The 22915-nt window shown below is 44.4% G+C and overlaps 1 protein-coding gene across 1 annotated transcript in view; it reads left to right on the forward strand.

Annotated features, from left to right (window-relative positions):
- The window catches only part of slc12a7b (solute carrier family 12 member 7b), a 150470-nt gene that overhangs the window by 93551 nt on the left and 34004 nt on the right, over positions 1-22915 (forward strand). The window contains exons 6-9 of the mRNA XM_083651989.1: positions 200-330; positions 481-722; positions 943-1154; positions 15572-15739. Coding sequence (XP_083508115.1) covers positions 200-330; positions 481-722; positions 943-1154; positions 15572-15739 — 753 coding nt within the window. The remainder of the gene's footprint in view (positions 1-199; positions 331-480; positions 723-942; positions 1155-15571; positions 15740-22915) is intronic.

Raw genomic sequence — 22915 nt, forward strand, 5'->3', positions numbered from 1 at the left:
TAGCAATGTGAAAATTTCACAAGAATTCAACAATTTCAGGCATGTAGAAAACCAAAACATTGATCATTTCTTATAGTGTCTGATATAGAAAATATACATCCATGTCTTAAAACCCCTCAATTCCAGAAAAGTTGCAGTTTTAGAAGTTTTTGCAGAAGAGATTCTCTAAACTGATTGCCGGTGGTGATTTGCTCCCCAGCTGGAGGCTCGTACTACATGATTTCCAGATCGCTCGGCCCAGAGTTTGGTGGAGCCGTGGGTCTCTGTTTCTACTTGGGCACAACCTTCGCTGGCTCTATGTACATCCTGGGTACTATAGAGATTCTGCTGGTGAGTGTACAGCCAGAGGAACTTGTTAGCAAGAATTAACAAACAAGGTGCACATTTTTATCAGGTTGCAGTGATAAAACACTTTTTATTGTTGGCAAAGCGACACTAAAACTAACAGCCAACTGTATATTTTGTTTCCTTCACATTCAGACCTACATTGTGCCTCAGGCGGCCATCTTTGTAGGAACTAAGAAGGAGGACGAGGTGGACGCCCTGCTGAACAACATGCGCGTCTACGGCACCTGCTGCCTGGCGCTCATGGCCGTGGTTGTCTTCGTCGGGGTGAAGTACGTCAACAAGCTGGCACTCGTCTTCCTTGCCTGCGTCATCCTCTCCATCCTAGCCATCTACGCTGGAGTCATCAAGACTGCCTTCGAGCCACCGGACTTCCCGTGAGTCCAGTTTACCAGACCCTATCATCCAGTTTCATCCAGTATTGAACCAGACTACGCAAGCATGCCATCAAACTAACTTTGTCAACCAGCAAGCAGCAACAGTGATTTGTGTGGAATCTCAGCAGCCAATTATAATTCTTCAGAATTTTGTGGGCTAAGGTGATCTTTAGAGTGACATTTAAAGATGTCTAACTCTATCTTCTCCACCTCTGGATAGTGTTTGCCTGTTGGGGAACCGCACACTGGACAGCGGTGACTTCGACAAGTGTCTGAAGACTGAGGTCATCGGCAATGTGACGGTCACCACCAAGCTGTGGAGTCTGTTCTGCGACGGAGCTGAGCTCAACGCCACCTGCAACGAGTACTTTAGCCTCAACAATGTGACTGAGGTGCAGGGGATCCCCGGACTGACCAGCGGAGTCATTTCAGGTTGGAATACTGTACGACATTTCCTCTCTGATTTGTGGCAGCAATGTGGGATTGTAGGTAATTTCAGTGCTGGAACCAGGGCCGACTCCCCAACTATTTCCTGTGTAATTTACTGATTTTGTGGTTGTGTGGAAGTTACTGTGGAAGTAGTTACTGTAAGTAGGTAGCAAATGAGTTTGTCTTTTACAAACGTCATCATCAAGATGGGGAATGCTTGTTGTTTCCTCTTTGACTCCAGAGAGAGAGAGATTAATTGGGGAATAGTCGCGAGAGAAGAAAATAGAAAGACAAGAAAAAAGAAAGAGAGATATGAAACAATGAAATGAGAAAGTCATCTCTAGAGATCAAGGCTCGCTCAGCAGCTATTCCCACAGTTGCGGTCAGTCAGTTCTTGATTGTCAGTGTTCAGTCCTGATCAGGAGGTCAGGTTGTGAAACAGCTGGCTGGGATGAACTCATTCACCCTACCTGCAGTGATCATGAAATCCCTTCCCATTTTAATTCTGCCTTGTGGAAACAGACTGATCTTCCCAAATCACAAGCATTTTCAGTTCTCCTGCTTTTAATGATTTCTGTCAGTTTTTTTTTTTTTTTTTTTTTCAATTCTTTATAGAACCAATATACAAACAAGACAAACAGGCTCAGACACAGGAAAAGGAAGGGGGGGAAACATACATAGATCATTGACATTCAACAATACAACGTGGTGCTATCACCCGCATAAGGTGCTTATGTGTTTATAAGAGATATCGTGTGCCTGGGATCCCGCCTAAGGGGTCCATGGGATACCAGCCGGGCGAGCCATCCATCACCCCCAACCTCAGTCACTTATCATTCTTAACACATTGAGTGCCACAGCGCTTCAGTAAAATTGTCTGCAGCCTGTGCCAGATTCACTTCCATTCAGTTGAAAACAGCTATAGAATTTTTTCTATTAGGGCTATATTGACAGGGCTAGACTTTAATGAAACATTGAACACTCCTGCTTCTTCCAAAGAAGAAATTTTGTTTCTAGACAGTTCCATTATGAAATGACAGCCTTTGAAAAAAGTGCACTTTCAAGGGTTTTCTGTCGTTTTTTTTTTACTTTCCAAGATATAGTCACTTTTATGAATACCTTTTGCACTCTAATTTCGAGCATATTCACTGACTCTGGCTGGTGTTTTCTGATGTGGTGGCGTGGTGTGGTTTCTGTGCAGCCTGCGTGCCCCCCCCCCCCCCCCTCTCCCCCCCCCCCCCCCTCTCCACCTCTGAGCTGCGGGCTCCTCCCCACACGCACAGAGTTTGTTTTCTCACAGACTCCGTTTTTGCCCCGGATGGCCTGGAGCCAGCGCGGCCTGGAGCCAGCGCGCATCAAGGAAATGCCAAACGCGACTGAACGAAAAGGCTTGGCCGTTCGGCTTCGGATGCTGGCTTTCTGGCAGGGAATCGTGTGGAGATAGATAGAAGCATAAGAGCTCAGTTGTGAGCGCGGATGCAGCCGAGCCCACTGTCCGCTGCAGACAGAGCAATCTATACGGCTCTGGCTGAAGTATGCATCGGTTTCCTCTTTGATCACGTCTTTCCCTGCTGTCTCCTGCACAAAGTGAAGGATCTGAGGTGGGTGGCGCAGCTCCTGTGTCGATGTTTAAGGTGGCGCCGTGTGATCCCTTGAAGGGATTCATGCTCACTGGCTGGGTACGACCTTAAACAGCAGAATTATGGAATAATATGAATTATGATTTTAGGACGTGCACAGACGTCCTTGGCACTGAACGTTACTTTTTTTTAGGACGTGCACAGACGTCCTTGGCACTCAATGTGTTAACCTTGTGAAAGTAGGTAAAAAACGGGTCCCAGATATTTGAGAACCTTTTAAGCGTGTTGGTTCTGAGAGACCTGAGTCTCTCCATCTGTAGAACAGAGATCATGTTGTCCATCAGCCACACCCAAAAATAAGGCGAACAGGAGGACTTCCACTCCTTCAGAATAAGTCTTTTGGCGACAGTTGTCCCCAGTGTCGGAGATTGTTGCACAGCTGTAGGGAAGTTCAGAGAGGACAGCCGAAGATGGCGAGTTCTGCCTCCGGCTGTAGGGTTATTTTGTAAGCCTTGGAGTACCAGTCAAATATTTTGGCCCAGAATCCCGTTAATGAAGGGCAGAACCAAAAGACATGAGATAGGGTACCCTGCTCGGACACCTGTCACACAGAGGCGAGACAGAAGGGAAGATCCTGTGCAGTTTATGCTTGGAGTAGTGAAGACGATGAGCGACCTTAAATTGGATCAGCTGGTGTCTGCTATTAACTGAGCAGAGTTGTACCAGAGACAGACTCCTTTCCCATATAATATCAGATAAATCAATACCAAGTTCCCCCTGCCATGCTTCCTTAATCCTCTCAGTAGGGGCTGTGTTGCGGTTGTCAAACAGACATACAAATCTAGAAATAAGATGCTTGGAGTGAGGAGGACATTTCTGTCTGTTTTCTAATGTGAGCATTTCCCCCCTTTTTCTTAGAACAAGAGTCAGGTTATGAAATGACAGGCTGTAATATACTCGCTTCCATCCAGTTACATTTGTCAAATTCCTTCTGCTCTTCCTTCTCCCATGTACTTTTATGTTCTTTGGTCTTTGGTCAATCATAAGTTGACATTACCTGATTACCTGATTACCTTGATGCATCGGCAATCAGTAACTACAGACCAATATCTAATCTCCCCTTTATAGCCAAAATAATTGAAAAGGTTGTTTACCTACAACTCAATAGATTCCTAACCTCAAATGATCTCCTAGATAAACTCCAATCAGGCTTTCGCCCCCATCACAGCACAGAAGCCGCGCTTACTAAAGTCATAAATGACTTACATCAGAATGAACACAGACTCAGGCAAAAATTCGATTCTAGTGCTACTGGATCTTAGCGCTGCATTTGACACTGTTGACCACTCAATTTTATTGGACAGACTGGAAAACTGGGTTGGGCTATCGGGTACGGTCCTCCAGTGGTTCAAGTCCTATCTTCAAGACAGGAAGTACTTCATCTCCATTGGCAATTACACATCTGACCTATCTAGGATGACTTGTGGGGTGCCTCAAGGATCCATTATGGGGCCCGTTCTCTTCAACCTTTATGTGCTCCCTGTAGGCCTAATTATGCAAACAATGCCCCCATAGAATCATTGTGCCAGTGCATTGATCAAATAAATAACTGGATGTGCCAGAATTTCCTACAGCTAAACAAAGACAAAACAGAGGTGATCGTCTTTGGCCCCAAAGAACAAAGGCTTAAAATCACTGCACGCCTTGAGTCTCGATCCCTGAAGCCTAAGGATCAAGTCAAAAATCTTGGGTTATTATTGATTCCGATCTCAACTTTAACTCCTACATTAAGTCAATCAGAAAATCAGCTTTTTATCATCTTAAAAATATAGCAAGAATTAGGGGATATATGTCCAGACAGGATCTAGAAAAACTAATTCACGCCTTCATCTATAGTAGGTTAGACTACTGCAATAGCCTTTTCTCTGGTCTCTCCAAAAAAGAACTTAGGCAACTTCAACTCATTCAGAATGCTGCTGCTAGAGTTCTAACGAAGACTAAGAAAGCTGATCATATCACTCCAGTTCTTAAGTCCTTACACTGGTTGCCAGTGTGACATAGAATAGATTTTAAAATACTGTTATTAGTCTATAAATCACTTAATGGCCTAGGCCCAAAATACATAGCTGAATTGCTCCCACGCTACGAACCGTCTAGAACTCTTAGGTCAACAGGGTCCAGCTTATTAACTGTCCCTAGGATCAAATCAAATCATGGGAAGGCTGCATTTACCCACTATGCTTCTGCTAGCTGGAACAAATTGCCTGAAGACCTCAGATCTGCCCCAACCTTACTCCTCTCTCTCTCGTCTACTCAGGTCTTACTCTTTACACTTCATCCAAGTCTTTCCATTTTAGAGTGTAAGCCGCAGCGCGTACGGACCTACTGACAGTCAGAGCTTTTACTATTTTACCCGCATTTTGATTTTACCGATTGCAGTTGTTTGAACAGGCTTTTAGTCTGTTTTTAACTTTTATCACACTACTGCCCATATCGCGGACGTTGTATGCTCTGTGGACTGTTTTGTTCGGCGGCTGCCAGCGTAGCTAGGCTTGCCTGTAGCTGGCGGCTAAGCTGCTCGGCTGTGGTCTCTGTTTTTATGCTGTTTTGAACAAGACCAGGATTACAGTTTGAGAGGAGATTACTCACCTTGTGCTGGTTGTTACTGGATTTCTCTCTCCTCCCCTGATTCACATCTGATCCGTTCCGAGATTGCATAGGATCCGCTGCTAGTATTCAACTACTAACCGGGCTAGCCGTATCCAGGCTAAAAACATTAGCACTCCGTGCTGAGGACTATTGGAACCAACCCGGTCGTGGTGTAAATCCACCGAAGGACCGGGTGGACCGGACAGCAATGGAATCCGCGACTGAGATATCCAGCATTAAGTCCGAGCTTTCATCCATCATAAACCTAATCAATGACCTCCTTCAGCGACAAACTGTCCTCCAGGAGCGCCTAGGTGCCCTGGAGCCACCCGAGCCAGTCTTGGGTCACGGGAATGCTTTCTCGTGGGCTGAAGTAGTAAGAAGAAAGACCAAGAAGAGAAGGGTTTCCCTCCCTCTCTTTGCTCCAAACTCAGATGATGATAACAATGATGACGATGATGATGTTGAAGATGATGGTGCCTTGCCACTCGCAAACTACTTTGCACCGCTATCGTTAGCCGCTGAGCTAACGCTAGCTGAGAACGCAGCCCCCTCTACACAACATCCATCTACACGTAAATCCAAAATCGCTCCACGGGGCAAGAAACGCCCGGCTTCTAGGTCTAACTCTCCGACCAACTTCCTCGTATCTCCGGTGGTCAAACGACCGCGGTTGCAAGCCGATCAATCTGCCCACGATGCCTCCACTGCTGCCTCCGCTGCTCATCACGAGAAACCTGCATCTGGCGGAGCGGACCCACCTGTGGTCAGCTGTGTGAGTGGTGACGTCACGGCAAATAGCACCCCCCATTTCGGCACAGCTAATCTCTCCGTCTACAGTGGTGGCTGTGTAAATGGAGAGCCTGAGGTTCTCCTTGTTGGTGACTCCATAATTAGATTTGTTGAAATCCCAAATGGAATCACATACTGTCTATCTGGTGCAAAAATCCTGGACATAGTTGAACTCGTCCCCGTCCTCATTGATCGCCACCCGACTGCTCTCACCATCATTGTGCATGTGGGCACAAACGACACCAGGCTCAAACAGTCGATTAGATTGCAGCGGGACTTCGAGACTCTAGCAGAAACCATTGAGAGCCTCGGGAAAATATGTATTTTCTCGGGTCCAATTCCTACACTGAGGAAATCCTGTGAAAACTTTAGCCGCATTCTCAATGCGCAACAATGGCTTCTCAATTACTGTGTTGCTACTGGCCTGGAATTTGTCAACCACTTTGACTATTTCTGGACTAGGAATGATCTCTACAAGTGGGATAATCTCCATCCCAACCGCAGAGGAACAAATCTGCTAAATAAAAACATCATTAACTGTCTGCAAGCACACTGACCAGCAGGGAGGATAGGACACAACCACACTCACTCGTCTCCAGATATCAATCCCCTATCCTACCCCCACTGCTCCCCCTGTCGGTCATTTCCTGTAAGTACTCATATACCAGTAATTATAAATCATAGGCCATATAACCCCCCTTCTCTCAGATCAGCAAATAATGGCATTTTAACTCATATTCAATGTCAGCCTAACTCAGCACCTCTCTCCCCTCCTCTGGTCATGAATTTCAGCCTCCTTAATGTAAGGTCATTTAGGCAACAAAACTTTTATCTGTAATGATTTTATTACTTCCCACAATATGGATTTTTTTATGGTTACCGAGACCTGGTTGGCATTAGACGACAATGTGCCACTGATTGAAACGTCACCTCCTGGCTACTCATACTTTAACAAGCCCAGGGCTTCAGGCAAGGGCGGCGGAGTGGCAGTGTTTTATAAAAACTGTTTTAAATGTTCTGTAGTCGACTTGGGCATATTCTTGTCCTTTGAATATTTGTGCTTTCTTTTAAAAGGTTCACTTGAAACTTTGTGTTTAATTGTATACAGACCTCCAAAATCACATGGTTTTATTAATGAATTTTATGAGCTCATCTCCATTATCATGCCAAAATACAAAAATATTCTGGTTTTGGGTGATTTTAACATTCATGTGTGCTGTCCTGATAACAGTTTGGCTACTGAGTTTTTAAAATTAGTTGATACTTTTAACCTTTCCCGTGCTTTAACAGGGCCTACTCATATTAAGGGTCATACTCTTGATTTGGTTTTACACTGTGGCATCGTGATCAGTGATGTTTTATGCCAAGAAAGTGTGGTATCTGATCACAAGTGCCTTGTTTTTTAATACTTCGGTCCATAAGGAAATCAACCATACAGTCCTGTCCTATTCCCGTGTTTTTAACTCCACTTCAGCTGCTAGATTCTGTGACGCCTTCGCCTTTTCTGACATAAATTTGGACTCTGTGCTCAGTATTAATGACGCAACTACTATTTTTAACTCTTTATGTGCTAATATCCTGGATACAATGGCTCCCCTGAGACTTAGAAGACAAAAAACCTCTCCTCAGCCCTGGCTTAATAATGACATACGATCCCTAAAACAGTTATGTCGCAGGGCTGAACGAATCTGGAGGGGTTCGTGTCAACCTACGGACCTGCAGAATCTGAGGGATTTAATGAAGAGTTTTAACAGAGATGTGAAATTGGCAAGAGATAAATATTACAGTGACCTCATTAACAAACATAGATCCAACCCCAGAACCCTTTTTAATGTTGTAAGTCACACCTCAAATCCTCCCCCCGCTGTCATTGAGCCCTCAACTGTCAAATGTGATAACTTCAAATCCTTTTTCTCTGAAAAAATTAAGACCATCAGAGATCACATTTCTGCTACTGTCCAGACTGTCACTGAACCCTCTCCTCCTAGCACGACCCATACCTTAACCTCCTTTGACCTGTTAACAGCTGAAAAGTTGACCGAGACCATTACCAGCATGAAGAACTCCAGCTGCTCCCTCGACATCATCCCTACTCATTTCCTCAAAGAAATACTTCCAACAATCAGTCCATTTCTGGTAGATTTATTAAATTCTTCACTTTCCTCTGGCCTTGTTCCTGATTATTTCAAAAAGGCAGTAGTACAACCTCTCCTTAAAAAACCCACTCTAGATCCAAATATCCTTAATAATTTCCGGCCAATTTCAAAACTCCCATTCCTCGCAAAGGTTTTAGAAAAAATTGTAGCTAAACAGATCATCTCTTTTATGAATGGTAATGACTGCTTTGAGAAATTTCAATCAGGTTTTAGGGCAGGCCATAGTACAGAAACTGCACTCCTTCGGGTTTTAAACGATCTTCTTTTAGCAGCTGACCGTGGTCAACACTCTGTACTACTCCTGTTGGACCTGTCTGCTGCTTTTGACACAGTTGATCATAGTATTTTAATTGAACGTCTTAAAAATTGGGTGGGCATTTCAGGTTTGGTTTTAGATTGGTTTTATTCTTATCTGTCTGCGAGGTCATTCTGTGTGGAAATTGGCAACTTTCATTCAGCTCCAACTTCGTTAAAATATGGTGTGCCTCAAGGATCCATCCTTGGGCCTTTACTATTCGCTGTCTATATGCTTCCACTAGGTCACATCATTAAAAAATATAATATCAGCTACCATTTCTATGCAGATGACACACAGCTTTATATCTGCTTTGACACTAATGATGTAAATCAACTAAATAACCTCCATATGTGCATTACAGACATCAACAACTGGATGGCATCAAATTTTCTACAGTTAAATACAAGTAAAACCGAGATCATCATCATAGCTCCAGATTCATCGCAGAATCACATTTCCTCCCATCTTGGCCCCTTCTCATCTAACATTACTAACTCCTGTAGAAATCTCGGTATCATATTCGACAACCATCTCAATTTCGATCAGCACATAAACTCCGTGGTCAAATCATGTTTCTTCCAATTAACTCATTCACCGCCAATGACGTCTTTGACGTGTTATCAGAAATAGCCCTCCCCGCCAATGACGTGTTTGACGTGTTTTTGTTTTTATTACTGCAGGGCGTAGTTTAAACACTTCCCCAGCCTGTCACATGGTATCAGGTCCCTATCATCTAAGACAACACGTGAACAAACACATACCGCAGCTGTTGTTTTGAAATTGAGCAGGAGGAAAAGCAGAAAACTGGTAACGCTTCCTTGTGCAGACAGGAGAAACGCCATTGAAACGCGCCTCGGCGCGCTGCACGAGCTGGAGTCGCCTTCCTCTGTGCCAGCCGGGAGAAAGTAATCAAGAGATGTGTTTGATCATCGGAGGAATGAGGAAATGATCGATCAGTTTGCGAGGGCGGTGAGGACGTGTTGAATAGCCGAGGGGAAAACGGGAACGATCAGATAGCAGGGGATATGACAGGGAGACATGGACGAGGACGGGTGCAAAATAAACACACAACAGCAAGGCACAAGGCAGAAGCGGGAGTCAGAGCAGCCCGCTGTCCTTTCTCAAGAGCTATTCAGTTGGTTCATGTAATCGCTGGGCTGCGTGCCCTCCAGTGTTGCTCCTGGCCAATCCCAGCGCCACAGGGCGTGGTTATTGCTTATCCTATGTGGGGTTAGAAATCTAAAAGGGGGATCGTGTGTGTGTGTGTGTGTGTGTGTCTGTCTGTCTGTCTGTCTGTCTGTCTGTCTGTCTGTCTGTCGGTGTGTCTGTCTGTCTGTCTGTCTGTCTGTCTGCACACTCACTCACACCGAGTAAACTGTATTGTTGAATGTAAAAAAAAAGCACTTCATGTGTATATATATATATATATATTTTTTTTTTGTCATTTGTGTCCTAACGAATAATATTTACATGTCTGATGTCAATACAGTTCAAAATAAAAGAATTGAGAGCGAGTTCTGCATGAGATTGTGTGCATAAATACATAAATGCCATTTTCTGCAATTTCTTTTCTCAGAGAGACATTTTGGGGGAAAACAGGGTGTATATAAATGGCTATAAGTAGAGTACAGAACATGCTAAAAGCTCACTTTTTTTTCCCTGGTGAACCCAGAGACGTACATCTTCATTTTGAGGTATTGCAAATCACTCTGGTGCTAATAGATAATTTACTGTGGGTCTTGAAAGATGACCAACAATTATGAAAATCTTTGGCCTGTGCTAAATATTGGCAGTCCTAAACTGGCGGTGAATGAGTTAAGAAAAATTTCAAAAATAAGGTCATTCTTATCCACTAAAAATCTGGAAACTGTCATTCATGCTTTTATTTCATCCCGGTTAGACTACTGCAACTCACTTTTCTCCTGTCTCACACAACAAAACATCAATAAACTTCAGTTAATTCAAAATGCCGCAGCTAGACTCATATCCAGGTCCAACAGGAGAGAACATATCACACCGGTCTTAAAATCACTTCATTGGCTTCCAGTTCGTTTTAGAATTGATTTTAAAATTTTAATGATCACTTTTAAGGCTTGTAGAGGACTGGCTCCAGAATATTTAGTTGACCTCCTGCACCCCTACGAGCCAAACCGCAACCTGAGATCCTCTGGGAGGTCACTCCTGGCCATTCCTCCATCCAGACTCATAACTAAAGGTGACCGGGCTTTCTCTGTTCACGCTCCCCGGTTATGGAATGACCTTCCAGAGGAGATCAGGGAAGCAACCACACTGTCATCTTTTAAATCACGTCTAAAAACTCACTATTTTAGACTTGCTTTTTATTGATCTTATTGTGATTTTATTGTTCTATTCCTCCTAGTTTTTTAATATTACATGTTTACATGGTATATTTAATGTCTACCTAGTGTCTTTTAATTGTATGCAATTTTTATGTACTGTCTGCCTTCTGCCTTTTTTAATCTGTATGTAAAGTGCTTTGTAACTTGTTTTGAAAAGCGCTATATAAATAAAGGTATTATTATTATTATTACTTACTTTTAAAAATAGACTAAAGACTTTTATGTTTACCGTTGCTTTTAACTGCTGACAGCTACTATGCAAACCCAATGAGTCCTCTATAAGTTTTTAGCTCTTTTTGCAACTGCTGCGCCTGTTGCTTAACCCATTGATACCGGATGCAGCATTTGCGTGTATATCCCTTTAACACATTGAGTGCCAAGGACGTCTGTGCACGTCCTAAAAAAAAGTAACGAGGAGTGCCAAGGACGTCTGTGGACGTCCTGAAATCATAATTCATATTATTCCATAATTCTGCTGTTTAAGGTCGTACCCAGCCAGTGAGCATGAATCCCTTCAAGGGATCACACGGCGCCACCTTAAACATTGTCACGGAAGCTGCGCCACCCACCTCAGATCCTTTACTTTGTGCATGAGAAAGCAGGGAAAGACGTGATCAAAGAGGAAACCGATGCATGCTTCAGCCAGAGCCGTATATATTGCTCTGTCTGCAGCGGAGAGTGGGCTCGGCTGCATCCGCGCTCACAACTGAGCTCTTATGCTTCTATCTATCTCCACACACGATTCCCTGCCAGAAAGCCAGCATCCGAAGCCGAACGGCCAAGCCTTTTCGTTCAGTCGCGTTTTGCATTTCCTTGATGCGCGCTGGGATCCGTCCGGGGCAAAAACGGAGTCGAGAAAACAAACTCTGTGCGTGTGGGGAGGAGCCACAGCTCAGAGGTGGAGAAGGGGGGGGCGGGGGAGAGGGGGGGGGGGGGGGCACGCACGCTGCACAGAAACCGCACCACGCCACCACATCAGAAAACACCAGCCAGAGTCAGTGAATGTGCTCGAAATTAGAGTGCAAAAGGTATTCATAAAAGTGACTATATCTTGGAAAGTAAAAAAAAACGACAGAAAATCCTTGAAAGTGCACTTTTTTCAGAGGCTGTCATTTCATAATGGAACTGTCTAGAAACAAAATTTCTTCTTTGGAAGAAGCAGGAGTGTTCAATGTTTCATTAAAGTACAACCCCGTCAATATAGCCCTAATAGAAAAAATTCTATAGCTGTTTTCAACTGAATGGAAGTGAATCTGGCACAGGCTGCAGACAATTTTACTGAAGCGCTGTGGCACTCAATGTGTTAACACCGACGGCAACGGGCGTGTCATTTTACCTTTCATGCCGGCTGCGACACATACGCGTAGTACGTGTATATTAGTCTGGGCACCTTTCATCCCACTTTTTGTCATGGGGCATAAACCACGGAACCAGAATGAACACCGGAAGGCAGTGCGCCAAAAAACGTCTTTGTTGCCGTTAGCTTGACGTCTCTTGCCTCGATTAATTGTCTGATTCAAAGCTTCTGTATTGGCTTAAAAGATGTGAGATTGTGAATCCGCAATGTTTCTAAAAGAACTTCTTCAAAAACTTTGTTCGGTACGTCCATCTTTTGTTTTGTTGTTTGCCGTTCTGATACTTGGGTCAAATTGTCAAGTTAACGTGAAAGTTGACGAGCTAGAAACGCTGCCCATCCGGTCTAGGGCGGGCTCTAGGCCGGAACCAGGTAGGGTGACAAAATCAATTGTGGGCGGGAGCCAGGCTCTTTCTCGCCGAGAAGAGCCTGGTGACGCGAGGTTACGTGTATATCACTGTTTCAAGACGTGACCGATTACATGCATCATGATTTGCTGAAATAGACGTGGCGGAGGTGAAATGCATTGTGGGTTTTGTAGTTTTTTATTTTTATTGTTGCCTCGACCGTGTAGACAGTTTTTCAAAGCTTGAACTACACAGAAAATCAAGGAAGCGCCGGTCCAGCAATACTTCCCATTAAACTTTAGTTGTATTAGAGGATGAAATCAATGCTGCTGACCTAATTTCAGATTTATTTATCTCATGTTCCAATCTGCAATAGCCTCAAGGTTTTACTGCACGTTCTTCTGCTGCACGGTGGCAATTCTGCATGGCCGCGTCTCAGACAGTAAGCTAAGTGAATGCTAACGCTGATGAACTGAACGGAGTATAACTTACTTTGAGGACGAAGACATCAATGAATAAGAAGATTCCACACCCAGATTATGATGTGACTGTTGACACGCTAGCCAAGGCTCATTGGGTGAGTGACTTTTGGTGAATTTGCCGTATTTCAAGACGACTGCAAAACGGAGGTCGCTAACGTTACTTTTTTAATGTTAACGTTAAGGCCTAAACATGGTCGTCCGTCAGAGCCTCGCCCCGCCCTCCCCGTAGGACGGCGGGTGGAGCGCCGTCCTACGGGGAGGGGGCGCCGTCGGCTGACGGGGGCTGCTCGAAAATGTGACTTCACGGCGCCGATACGTGCGTGACGTCAGCTGCAGGAGAGTTGTGATTGGCCGTTGCCTTGGCTCTTCGTTGTAAAGTCGCCTTTCAAAGCATGAAGTTAGATTATAACGAACTAGTTGTGTGGCTTAGCCTTCCAAAATGTTGAGGGTCGTTTTTTAGAATTTAATACATAGAATTGGGAACGTTCAATTTCATTCAGACTGCCTGGCACACAATCTCCGCCATTTTCACACGGAGCTTCCACAGGAGGAGGGAGGGTGGGAGGGGGGAGGGCGTAGTGGCGTCCGAGCATGTAGGGCTCGCTGGCGCCGCCAGACGGCGAGACGGCTCCAATTCGAGGCGGACGGACGACCATGTTTAGGCCTTTAGGCTGCAGTAATTGTCAAGGGTTCAACAAAACCTATTTCCTCAGCTTCTATAGTAGCTATCAACATGAAATAAAAAGCATTTGAGAGCTTAAACCCGTAGCTTTTTATTTGGAAGGGTTACATTTGCCGTAATCTTGATTAACATTTCTTAAAATGCGTTAGAATCTTTATTTTTATTTTTGGGGGTTAAAAAATAGGGCAAATATAATACGAAAAGCCAAAGGGTTAAGCTCTCAAATGCTTTTTATTTTATTTTTATATGTGCTATAGAGCCTGAGATATGAAGGTTTTAGTGAACGCCGACCGCTCTGGCAACTTCTCCGAAAAAGGCCGGTTTACAGGGGCTGTTTACAAACGTGCAGTAGGTTTAGAGGGCCACTCTAGAGAACGCGCGCCGGTATCAATGGGTTAATGCACTTTTTATACTCTTTTTTTTTAAAGTTTTGTTGTGATGCTTTTAAATGTCCATTTTATTCTCTTCTTTTATTCTTTTATTTTCCTGTCAACCATTTTATGTGAAGCACATTGAATTGCCTCTGTGTATGAAATGTGCTATACAAATAAACTTGACTTGACTTGACTTGACATCAGGCTACTCCTGCATCGATAGGGCACAAACTGGACTAGATCACAAGCAGTGAGGTATTTTGGCATCAACAAAATTACATTTGATTATACTGTACTTTATTATCTGATTTATCCTCAATTTGTTTTACCTCATCCAATTATCATACAGGGAAATTGCCAAACATTCACTTTGAAAACACAAATAACATGACAAATGGAGAGGATTGGATATATTTCTTAGTATGAATTCACACAATCATGCATTGCAATATTTCATTAAATGCTAAGTCAGGGCATTGCTCAAGTTATGAAACTGCTGGCGATGACAAACGATGTAGTCTGACTCGCTCCTTCAGTGCGAATGCATTCCCCTCATTGTTCTTGTTATGAAACTGGGGCAAGCATGCACAGGTGCTGAGTGATTTCATATATGTGATGAGATTATTTTACTTTCTCTACTTTCTCCCCACTCCCTATGTGTTGGGAAGTCTTTGGTGCTCTGGGCTTGCTGGTGGAAAACACCAACTCTGTCCTGTCTGCCTCTCTGTTGCATCTGTCTTACTGTTAAGTAACAGTTTACACACAACACCAGCCATTCAGTCGCCCAGCTCAGCTCAGCTTTAGCACAGCTAAAATAACAATTCACTTACCTACGGTAATATATTTTATTTAATTTTTTGTTGAATGTCAATTTTGCCATGGCCGAAGTGCCATATATGTTTTCTCTTCTCTCATTTTCTCTCTGGGCGGGTGTAATAGATTTGTTCACCAAACTGTTTTCAGGACAAATGGAGGCACATTCATTGGTCAAGTTGGGTTAGGGGTTAGGGTTGCCTTCCCTAACTTGACTCTGTGGAAATGGAATGTAGCTCTTGATCAAAGTTGCTTGGGTCATTGGCCGTTTGTGCACCCATTGAATCTGTAAGCAGCATAGGAGGAGGCTATGTATATGGGCTGGGCATACTGGTAGACAAACTGTCTTTCCATCGGTTTGTCTTACTGTGTAACTTCTCTCTTCTGTTTATCTCCATTTCTGGGTTTAGCAGTGGAAAACAAGTGCAGCCCCTTGAGAGCAGCGTTAGACATGCCTCCTCTATCTTCATGGCCTATGTGACGTAAAGTCTAATTATCTGATGATCTGCCCCTCTGTCTCTGTCTCTCTGTAGACAACATGTGGGGGGACTACGGTCCAGTGGGCATGCTGGTAGAAAACAGGCACGCGGCATCTATTGCAGCAGAGGACAACTCCCAAGATCTGTACAAGCCCTACGTGGTCAATGATATCACCACTTTCTTCACCCTGCTGGTCGGCATCTACTTCCCCTCAGTCACTGGTAAGAACATAAGGTTACTGAGACACACACTGTATTATAGCCTATAATACAGTTCATAGTCTGCCCAATTGCACATGTGAGGCCCCAAGGCTGCAGCCTGTGCATTAATCCATGCCTGATTATAGGATACTAGAAATATTGCATGCTCATTTCTAGCCTCGCACGCTTCGCTGTTCAACTGAGCAATTGTGCGCCGTGCGGAACCGCCGGCTGCCTTATTATTATAGTAGTGAGATATAGCACAGCTACAGTCTCCCAGTTCAGTGGTACAGGGAGAAATAAGTTTTGCCTGTTTCCACACTGGGATCATTAAAGTGTCATCTTAAATTATGCATTTTTGACCATAGCAGCAGTCAAATCCAGGGCTTAAAGACCTCCAGCCAGGTGCCTGATTTTCGGCATATCGATGTTTTAAATTCATAAACTATTTTGAGGACAGAAGAAAAAAATCCATGTGCGTTTTTGTTTTTGATGCGTTTTATCCAATCATATTCAGCGAAGTAAAGCAATGTTTTACATTTACCAATGGAATGTGAGCAAGTTTTTTCCCCAATATTCATGGATGATCCAATGATCCAATGAACAGCAAGCTACTTTCTATTACAATGCGAAGGCCGCACTGATTCTGTATGTGGTGTGGTGTAGCACAGCTGAAATATGGAAACAAAGTTCATGAAAGCTGGTACACTGTGTATCTTCACCAGCTTTCATAAATAATGTTGTGACGTGTGTATCATGCACGCGTCACTGTGGGAGTCAAAACCAAACAACGATAGGGCTGGATTGAATGACAGTGGATATGGGAAACCGTTTGACACTTGGTGCAACAAATGAAGGAAAGCAGGTGTTCTGCACTGTGCTCAACCAGCAGAAAGAAAGTGCTCTTTCCACATGAGGTCAATCCCAGACAGAATGCCGCTAACATGCCTGCAGATTAGTAGACTGTGCTCTCCTAACATGCCTGCAGATTAGTAGACTGTGCTCTCTAACATGCCTGCAGATTAGTAGACTGTGCTCTCTAACATGCCTGCAGATTAGTAGACTGTGCTCTCCTAACATGCCTGCAGATTAGTAGACTGTGCTCTCCTAACATGCCTGCAGATTAGTAGACTGTGCTCTCTAACATGCCTGCAGATTAGTAGACTGTGCTCTCCTAACATGCCTGCAGATTAGTAGACTGTGCTCTCCTAACATGCCTGCAGATGAGTAGACTGTGCTCTCTAACATGCCTGCAGATTAGTAGACTGTGCTCTCCTAACATGCCTGCAGATTAGTAGACTGTGCTCTCTAACATGCCTGCAGATTAGTAGACTGTGCTCTCCTAACATGCCTGCAGATTAGTAGACTGTGCTCTCCTAACATGCCTGCAGATTAGTAGACTGTGCTCTCTAACATGCCTGCAGATTAGTAGACTGTGCTCTCCTAACATGCCTGCAGATTAGTAGACTGTGCTCTCTAACATGCCTGCAGATTAGTAGACTGTGCTCTCTAACATGCCTGCAGATTAGTAGACTGCTCTCTAACATGCCTGCAGATTAGTAGACTGTGCTCTCCTAACATGCCTGCAGATTAGTAGACTGTGCTCTCCTAACATGCCTGCAGATTAGTAGACTGTGCTCTCTAACATGCCTGCAGATTAGTAGACTGTGCTCTCCTAACATGCCTGCAGATTAGTAGACTTCTCTCTAACATGCCTGCAGATTAGTAGACTGTGCTCTCCTAACATGCCTGCAGATTAGTAGACTGTGCTCTCTAACATGCCTGCAGATTAGTAGACTGTGCTCTCCTAACATGCCTGCAGATTAGTAGACTGTGCTCTCCTAACATGCCTGCAGATTAGTAGACTGTGCTCTCTAACATGCCTGCAGATTAGTAGACTGTGCTCTCTAACATGCCTGCAGATTAGTAGACTGTGCTCTCTAACATGCCTGCAGATTAGTAGACTGTGCTCTCTAACATGCCTGCAGATTAGTAGACTGTGCTCTCTAACATGCCTGCAGATTAGTAGACTGCTCTCTAACATGCCTGCAGATTAGTAGACTGTGCTCTCTAACATGCCTGCAGATTAGTAGACTTCTCTCTAACATGCCTGCAGATTAGTAGACTGTGCTCTCTAACATGCCTGCAAATTAGTAGACTGTGCTCTCTAACATGCCTGCAGATTAGTAGACTGTGCTCTCCTAACATGCCTGCAGATTAGTAGACTGTGCTCTCTAACATGCCTGCAGATTAGTAGACTGTGCTCTCTAACATGCCTGCAGATTAGTAGACTGTGCTCTCTAACATGCCTGCAGATTAGTAGACTGTGCTCTCTAACATGCCTGCAGATTAGTAGACTGCTCTCTAACATGCCTGCAGATTAGTAGACTGTGCTCTCTAACATGCCTGCAGATTAGTAGACTTCTCTCTAACATGCCTGCAGATTAGTAGACTGTGCTCTCTAACATGCCTGCAAATTAGTAGACTGTGCTCTCTAACATGCCTGCAGATTAGTAGACTGTGCTCTCCTAACATGCCTGCAGATTAGTAGACTGTGCTCTCTAACATGCCTGCAGATTAGTAGACTGTGCTCTCTAACATGCCTGCAGATTAGTAGACTGTGCTCTCCTAACATGCCTGCAGATTAGTAGACTTCTCTCTAACATGCCTGCAGATTAGTAGACTGTGCTCTCTAACATGCCTGCAGATTAGTAGACTGTGCTCTCTAACATGCCTGCAGATTAGTAGACTGTGCTCTCCTAACATGCCTGCAGATTAGTAGACTGTGCTCTCTAACATGCCTGCAGATTAGTAGACTGTGCTCTCCTAACATGCCTGCAGATTAGTAGACTGTGCTCTCTAACATGCCTGCAGATTAGTAGACTGTGCTCTCCTAACATGCCTGCAGATTAGTAGACTGTGCTCTCTAACATGCCTGCAGATTAGTAGACTGTGCTCTCTAACATGCCTGCAGATTAGTAGACTGTGCTCTCCTAACATGCCTGCAGATTAGTAGACTGTGCTCTCTAACATGCCTGCAGATTAGTAGACTGCTCTCTAACATGCCTGCAGATTAGTAGACTGTGCTCTCCTAACATGCCTGCAGATTAGTAGACTGTGCTCTCTAACATGCCTGCAGATTAGTAGACTGTGCTCTCTAACATGTCTGCAGATTAGTAGACTGTGCTCTCCTAACATGCCTGCAGATGAGTAGACTGCTCTCCTAACATGCCTGCAGATTAGTAGACTGTGCTCTCCTAACATGCCTGCAGATTAGTAGACTGTGCTCTCTAACATGCCTGCAGATTAGTAGACTGTGCTCTCCTAACATGCCTGCAGATGAGTAGACTGTGCTCTCTAACATGCCTGCAGATGAGTAGACTGTGCTCTCCTAACATGCCTGCAGATTAGTAGACTGTGCTCTCCTAACATGCCTGCAGATTAGTAGAATGTGCTCTCTAACATGCCTGCAGATTAGTAGACTGTGCTCTCTAACATGCCTGCAGATTAGTAGACTGTGCTCTCTAACATGCCTGCAGATTAGTAGACTGTGCTCTCTAACATGCCTGCAGATTAGTAGACTGCTCTCTAACATGTCTGCAGATTAGTAGACTGCTCTCTAACATGCCTGCAGATTAGTAGACTGTGCTCTCTAACATGCCTGCAGATTAGTAGACTGTGCTCTCTAACATGCCTGCAGATTAGTAGACTGTGCTCTCTAACATGCCTGCAGATTAGTAGACTGTGCTCTCTAACATGCCTGCAGATTAGTAGACTGTGCTCTCTAACATGCCTGCAGATTAGTAGACTGTGCTCTCTAACATGCCTGCAGATTAGTAGACTGTGCTCTCTAACATGCCTGCAGATGAGTAGACTGTGCTCTCCTAACATGCCTGCAGATTAGTAGACTGTGCTCTCCTAACATGCCTGCAGATTAGTAGACTGTGCTCTCTAACATGCCTGCAGATTAGTAGACTGTGCTCTCTAACATGCCTGCAGATTAGTAGACTGTGCTCTCTAACATGCCTGCAGATGAGTAGACTGTGCTCTCCTAACATGCCTGCAGATTAGTAGACTGTGCTCTCCTAACATGCCTGCAGATTAGTAGAATGTGCTCTCTAACATGCCTGCAGATTAGTAGACTGTGCTCTCTAACATGCCTGCAGATTAGTAGACTGTGCTCTCTAACATGCCTGCAGATTAGTAGACTGCTCTCTAACATGTCTGCAGATTAGTAGACTGCTCTCTAACATGCCTGCAGATTAGTAGACTGTGCTCTCTAACATGCCTGCAGATTAGTAGACTGTGCTCTCTAACATGCCTGCAGATTAGTAGACTGTGCTCTCTAACATGCCTGCAGATTAGTAGACTGTGCTCTCTAACATGCCTGCAGATTAGTAGACTGCTCTCTAACATGTCTGCAGATTAGTAGACTGCTCTCTAACATGCCTGCAGATTAGTAGACTGTGCTCTCTAACATGCCTGCAGATTAGTAGACTGTGCTCTCTAACATGCCTGCAGATTAGTAGACTGTGCTCTCTAACATGCCTGCAGATTAGTAGACTGTGCTCTCTAACATGCCTGCAGATTAGTAGACTGTGCTCTCTAACATGCCTGCAGATTAGTAGACTGTGCTCTCTAACATGCCTGCAGATTAGTAGACTGCTCTCTAACATGTCTGCAGATTAGTAGACTGCTCTCTAACATGCCTGCAGATTAGTAGACTGTGCTCTCTAACATGCCTGCAGATTAGTAGACTGTGCTCTCTAACATGCCTGCAGATTAGTAGACTGTGCTCTCTAACATGCCTGCAGATTAGTAGACTGTGCTCTCTAACATGCCTGCAGATTAGTAGACTGTGCTCTCTAACATGCCTGCAGATTAGTAGACTGTGCTCTCTAACATGCCTGCAGATTAGTAGACTGCTCTCTAACATGTCTGCAGATTAGTAGACTGCTCTCTAACATGCCTGCAGATTAGTAGACTGTGCTCTCTAACATGCCTGCAGATTAGTAGACTGTGCTCTCTAACATGCCTGCAGATTAGTAGACTGTGCTCTCCTAACATGCCTGCAGATTAGTAGACTGTGCTCTCTAACATGCCTGCAGATTAGTAGACTGTGCTCTCTAACATGCCTGCAGATTAGTAGACTGTGCTCTCTAACATGCCTGCAGATTAGTAGACTGCTCTCTAACATGTCTGCAGATTAGTAGACTGCTCTCTAACATGCCTGCAGATTAGTAGACTGTGCTCTCTAACATGCCTGCAGATTAGTAGACTGTGCTCTCTAACATGCCTGCAGATTAGTAGACTGCTCTCTAACATGTCTGCAGATTAGTAGACTGCTCTCTAACATGCCTGCAGATTAGTAGACTGTGCTCTCTAACATGTCTGCAGATTAGTAGACTGTGCTCTCCTAACATGCCTGCAGATTAGTAGACTGTGCTCTCCTAACATGCCTGCAGATTAGTAGACTGTGCTCTCCTAACATGCCTGCAGATTAGTAGACTGTGCTCTCCTAACATGCCTGCAGATTAGTAGACTGTGCTCTCTAACATGCCTGCAGATTAGTAGACTGTGCTCTCTAACATGCCTGCAGATTAGTAGACTGTGCTCTCTAACATGCCTGCAGATTAGTAGACTGTGCTCTCTAACATGCCTGCAGATTAGTAGACTGTGCTCTCTAACATGCCTGCAGATTAGTAGACTGTGCTCTCTAACATGCCTGCAGATTAGTAGACTGTGCTCTCTAACATGCCTGCAGATTAGTAGACTGCTCTCTAACATGTCTGCAGATTAGTAGACTGTGCTCTCTAACATGCCTGCAGATTAGTAGACTGTGCTCTCTAACATGCCTGCAGATTAGTAGACTGTGCTCTCTAACATGCCTGCAGATTAGTAGACTGTGCTCTCTAACATGCCTGCAGATTAGTAGACTGTGCTCTCTAACATGCCTGCAGATTAGTAGACTGTGCTCTCCTAACATGCCTGCAGATTAGTAGACTGTGCTCTCCTAACATGCCTGCAGATTAGTAGACTGTGCTCTCTAACATGCCTGCAGATTAGTAGACTGTGCTCTCTAACATGCCTGCAGATTAGTAGACTGCTCTCTAACATGTCTGCAGATTAGTAGACTGCTCTCTAACATGCCTGCAGATTAGTAGACTGTGCTCTCTAACATGCCTGCAGATTAGTAGACTGTGCTCTCCTAACATGCCTGCAGATTAGTAGACTGTGCTCTCCTAACATGCCTGCAGATTAGTAGACTGTGCTCTCTAACATGCCTGCAGATTAGTAGACTGTGCTCTCTAACATGCCTGCAGATTAGTAGACTGTGCTCTCTAACATGCCTGCAGATTAGTAGAATGTGCTCTCTAACATGCCTGCAGATTAGTAGACTGTGCTCTCTAACATGCCTGCAGATTAGTAGACTGTGCTCTCTAACATGCCTGCAGATTAGTAGACTGTGCTCTCTAACATGCCTGCAGATTAGTAGACTGTGCTCTCTAACATGCCTGCAGATTAGTAGACTGCTCTCTAACATGTCTGCAGATTAGTAGACTGTGCTCTCTAACATGCCTGCAGATTAGTAGACTGTGCTCTCTAACATGCCTGCAGATTAGTAGACTGTGCTCTCTAACATGCCTGCAGATTAGTAGACTGTGCTCTCTAACATGCCTGCAGATTAGTAGACTGTGCTCTCTAACATGCGTGCAGATTAGTAGACTGTGCTCTCTAACATGCCTGCAGATTAGTAGACTGTGCTCTCCTAACATGCCTGCAGATTAGTAGACTGTGCTCTCCTAACATGCCTGCAGATTAGTAGACTGTGCTCTCCTAACATGCCTGCAGATTAGTAGACTGTGCTCTCCTAACATGCCTGCAGATTAGTAGACTGTGCTCTCTAACATGCCTGCAGATTAGTAGACTGTGCTCTCCTAACATGCCTGCAGATTAGTAGACTGTGCTCTCCTAACATGCCTGCAGATTAGTAGACTGTGCTCTCTAACATGCCTGCAGATTAGTAGACTGTGCTCTCTAACATGCCTGCAGATTAGTAGACTGTGCTCTCTAACATGTCTGCAGATTAGTAGACTGTGCTCTCCCCAATCAATCAGGAACTATTTTTTTTCTTTAAGCCCTGAAAATGGACAAATCCCTCCAAAGTATATTCCCCTCCCCTTTGTTGCATTGGGA

This window comes from Poromitra crassiceps (genome assembly GCF_964638095.1).
Source record: "Poromitra crassiceps genome assembly, chromosome: 2".
Taxonomy (NCBI): domain Eukaryota; kingdom Metazoa; phylum Chordata; class Actinopteri; order Beryciformes; family Melamphaidae; genus Poromitra; species Poromitra crassiceps.